This window comes from Notothenia coriiceps, unplaced genomic scaffold, assembly GCF_000735185.1.
Source record: "Notothenia coriiceps isolate Sejong01 unplaced genomic scaffold, NC01 NC01_scaffold00031492, whole genome shotgun sequence".
In the NCBI taxonomy this organism is placed as follows: Eukaryota; Metazoa; Chordata; class Actinopteri; order Perciformes; family Nototheniidae; genus Notothenia; species Notothenia coriiceps.
This window is the reverse complement of record NW_011364193.1, coordinates 21,919-25,218: the sequence shown is the minus strand read 5'-3', so window position 1 is coordinate 25,218 and position 3,300 is coordinate 21,919. Positions and strand designations below refer to the sequence as shown.

The window sequence follows — 3,300 nt, the reverse complement described above, 5'->3', positions numbered from 1 at the left end:
TGATGAACTGCTCAGTGCCCTCATTGACGGCAATGTTGTGCTCACCCAGACGCACCTGCACGCGGCTGTAGAGAGAGGCAGGATTAAGTAAGTTGACAATACAACTTATTGAGGTAGTTTACGCTTTTTAAGGATTTAGATAAAAAGCTTTGCAGCAGTTTTATGTTGAGAAAGTATTTTATCTGAAAGCAAATGTGTGCCCTTACGACTTGTAGCAGTGAGCAGCAGACAGCACCCAGGTGCTGGAGATCAGGGAGGCTCCACAGAAGTGGTANTTGCAGTGAAGTGACTTTAGTTGGAGGACATGGTGTTGCGAATCCAGGAGTTGTAGTTGCAGACCTTGGCGTACACTCCGGGCTTGTTCCTCTCGGCGCTGCGCCGAGAGGAACAAGCCCGGAGTGTACGCCAAGGTCTGCAACTACAACTCCTGGATTCGCAACACCATGTCCTCCAACTAAAGTCACTTCACTGCAAGGAAACTTTATCTCAGGAACTTTGACATCTGTTTTGAGAAAAATGAATGACTGAATAATAAACAAATATGAAGCTCACTCTCTGTTGTTCCTTGTTATTTGCTTTTTGATAAATAGAATTAAAGAGAATCAGCTGGGAGTAAAATAAGTGAAATAGGGATTAACCTTAAAATGAATAAAAGATTAATGTCAAATAAATCTGAAACCCTGCTTGAATCTGGGTATCTCAATAACCAATAAAACTGGCACAAGATTAAATAATCTTTACCAAAATTAGAGACATTGTGAAATAAAATGAACAATTTCAAGATAGTGTGTCTTCCATTCTTAAATAATGTATGTATACATGTTACATTAACAATCAATGTATGGGTCATCACAAAATCAGTATAAGTATAAAAATATAAGAATTTCAAAATATTTGAGACAATAAATGTTTTCCCCTTTAAAAACTAAATCATGTTATTGACATGAATACAGTATTTATATATATAGATTTTTGATCGATAAGTGCACATCTTACATAAAGTGTACGTGACTGGGGGTGGGACTAGAGCTCACTTTATCGATATGTTGACTCTCATCTTCCAGATGTCTCTTCTCAGACATTACACAACAACATAAGTCAACATGGTCTGCCATTTCCTGGATTCACAATACCTGCAGCTCAATGGTTTGTAACACAGATGGAACATGGGTTTTAAAATACCAACAATATTTCACAGAGACACCGTGTACACATTGTGATGTTAAGTTGTGTGTAATAAATATATTTTCCATAATATTTGTTTGATGTCTCCCTTTCTTTTCCATGATTACTAAGCGTTGAGATCTAAAGTGTGTTAAAAAAGGTATAATATACTAATGCATTAACTTGGCATATGTCTGAATAGTAGGGTGGTTGTATTACTCAAGTACTCATTAACAATTTCAATACGACAAGCCACTAGGCTCTATACTAAACCTGAGCTGGAGCTTCAAATGAAGTGTCTAACACAAAGCTTAAATAATTGAGATAAAACTAAACATAATGGTAATATTTAAACACAAAGGAATATTGCCACTTTGTTGCCAGGTATTTGTGATTTGCATTTAATTGTAAGCAATACTCTGTTAAAAATATATAGTTTGGGATGTTATTCACTACACGTGTCTATCCATATAATTAGTCAAATAGAGGGGGAAAAGAATGCCATTGAATCTAAAAGTGTTTTGTTTTCCAATGTACTGTTTATGTTAAAAGACTAGCCAAAAACTTCAGTTTCAAAAAATGTAAAAGTGCATTTTGAGTTAAGTTTGGTATTTAATCCATTCTAATTATAGAAACTGTTTAGTAATGCATTGAAATAATTTATTATGATACATACACATTATTTCCTTATGTGTTTGGCAGATGCAACTCAAATTGTACGCAACGTCCCACTCAGTTTTAATAAAGGGGAAATTCAATCAAAGAAGCTTTTTGTAAACTCAAATATCAGCTTTTAAAACACAATCATTTTCGTAAATACGTATCCCAAGGTAAAGAACCTTTTGTGTTATTTTGAAATTGTAATTTTGATTTAATCTGCTGCAAACTATCAAAGGCTCTAATGGATCTCTATATTCATATTAAACCATACACCCCTTGCATTGAATTCATGGTACATATACTGTATAACCTAAAATACCACAGGCAATTGACACGCATTTCTTGGAAAGCTATTCCTTTGAATAGGGGACAACTTGTGCCTGACCATGGTTTATGAAAAAAAACTGAGAGCAAGAAGCAGACATTTGAAATGAAATACATGTCTGCTTTGAATACCAATAAAATCAATTATGTTGCTGAAATATATTTCTAGGTATATACATGAAATCAGGCACATTGGCTTTGAGGGTTTAAACATACGCTTGTGCTTGGGGTGAAGGTGGAACTAAAACTCTCGTCATCAATATGCTGGCTCTCGTCTTCCAGGTGGACTTTCACACACGAGAGATAAAGAAAATACATGTGATTGGTCAATATGATTGCATAGTGCAGTGGTTCTCAACCTGTGGTACGCGTACCACTGGTGGTACGCCAGCTCCCGCTAGTGGTACGTGGAGGAATCTGACATATATAAAAAAAAAAAAAATTTAAAAAAAAGATTAATTAATTATTTTTATTTTTTTTTATTCAAAGGTGGGGTAGGTAATTTTGGAGAAACCAGCTCGAGTGAGCTAGAATTTGAAAATACACAACCGGAAAAAATATGCCACTTCCTTACAGAGCCTTCCACAGATGAAATTTTTTTATGGACTTTTTGTCAAAGCACTTAAGATATTCATTGCTATCGGGATGTTAAGAGCATTCCATGGAATATAACAAAAAGTGTATCTCGAGCCGGTTTCTCAAACGTACCTACCCCACCTTTAACCTTTACACATAACACAGACATAAAATACAGGAAACACAACTAAGTAAACAACAAGACGAAAAGCAGTCACTACATTGTGCACGTTTGGGACATTAAGGTACACTATTATTACTGCAAGAGCAGCTGATGGTAAGGACCTCAGACAACTTCAATTTAAAACAGGCTATAGGTACAAGTGCCATCAGTTTGAGGCTTGATTGAATAACAATAATTAAAAAATAAATCATACTATCAAAATACTACAACGAATGAAAATAAGCTTGAGATAATTGAAACTGTGGTTTAAATTAGTTCTAATAGGCTATTGCTGTTTTTAGATTTAGAAACGAAAACATTTATTTTATTTTATTTCTGGCGTTGCTAATTACGACCTTACTACCCGCTAACGTTGCAAGCAAGCTAAAGAAAGAAGAAAGCTGAATGAAGTT

General features: G+C 35.0%; 1 protein-coding gene across 1 annotated transcript in view; it reads left to right on the top strand.

Annotated features, from left to right (window-relative positions):
• prss1 (serine protease 1) overlaps nt 1-541 on the top strand; it is a 4,611-nt gene extending 4,070 nt beyond the window's left edge. Inside the window, exon 4 of the mRNA XM_010787945.1 lies at nt 323-541. Within this exon, the coding sequence (XP_010786247.1) occupies nt 323-458 (136 nt within the window). The 3' untranslated portion in view covers nt 459-541. The remainder of the gene's footprint in view (nt 1-322) is intronic.
• Nucleotides 542-3,300: the final 2,759 nt, after the last annotated feature.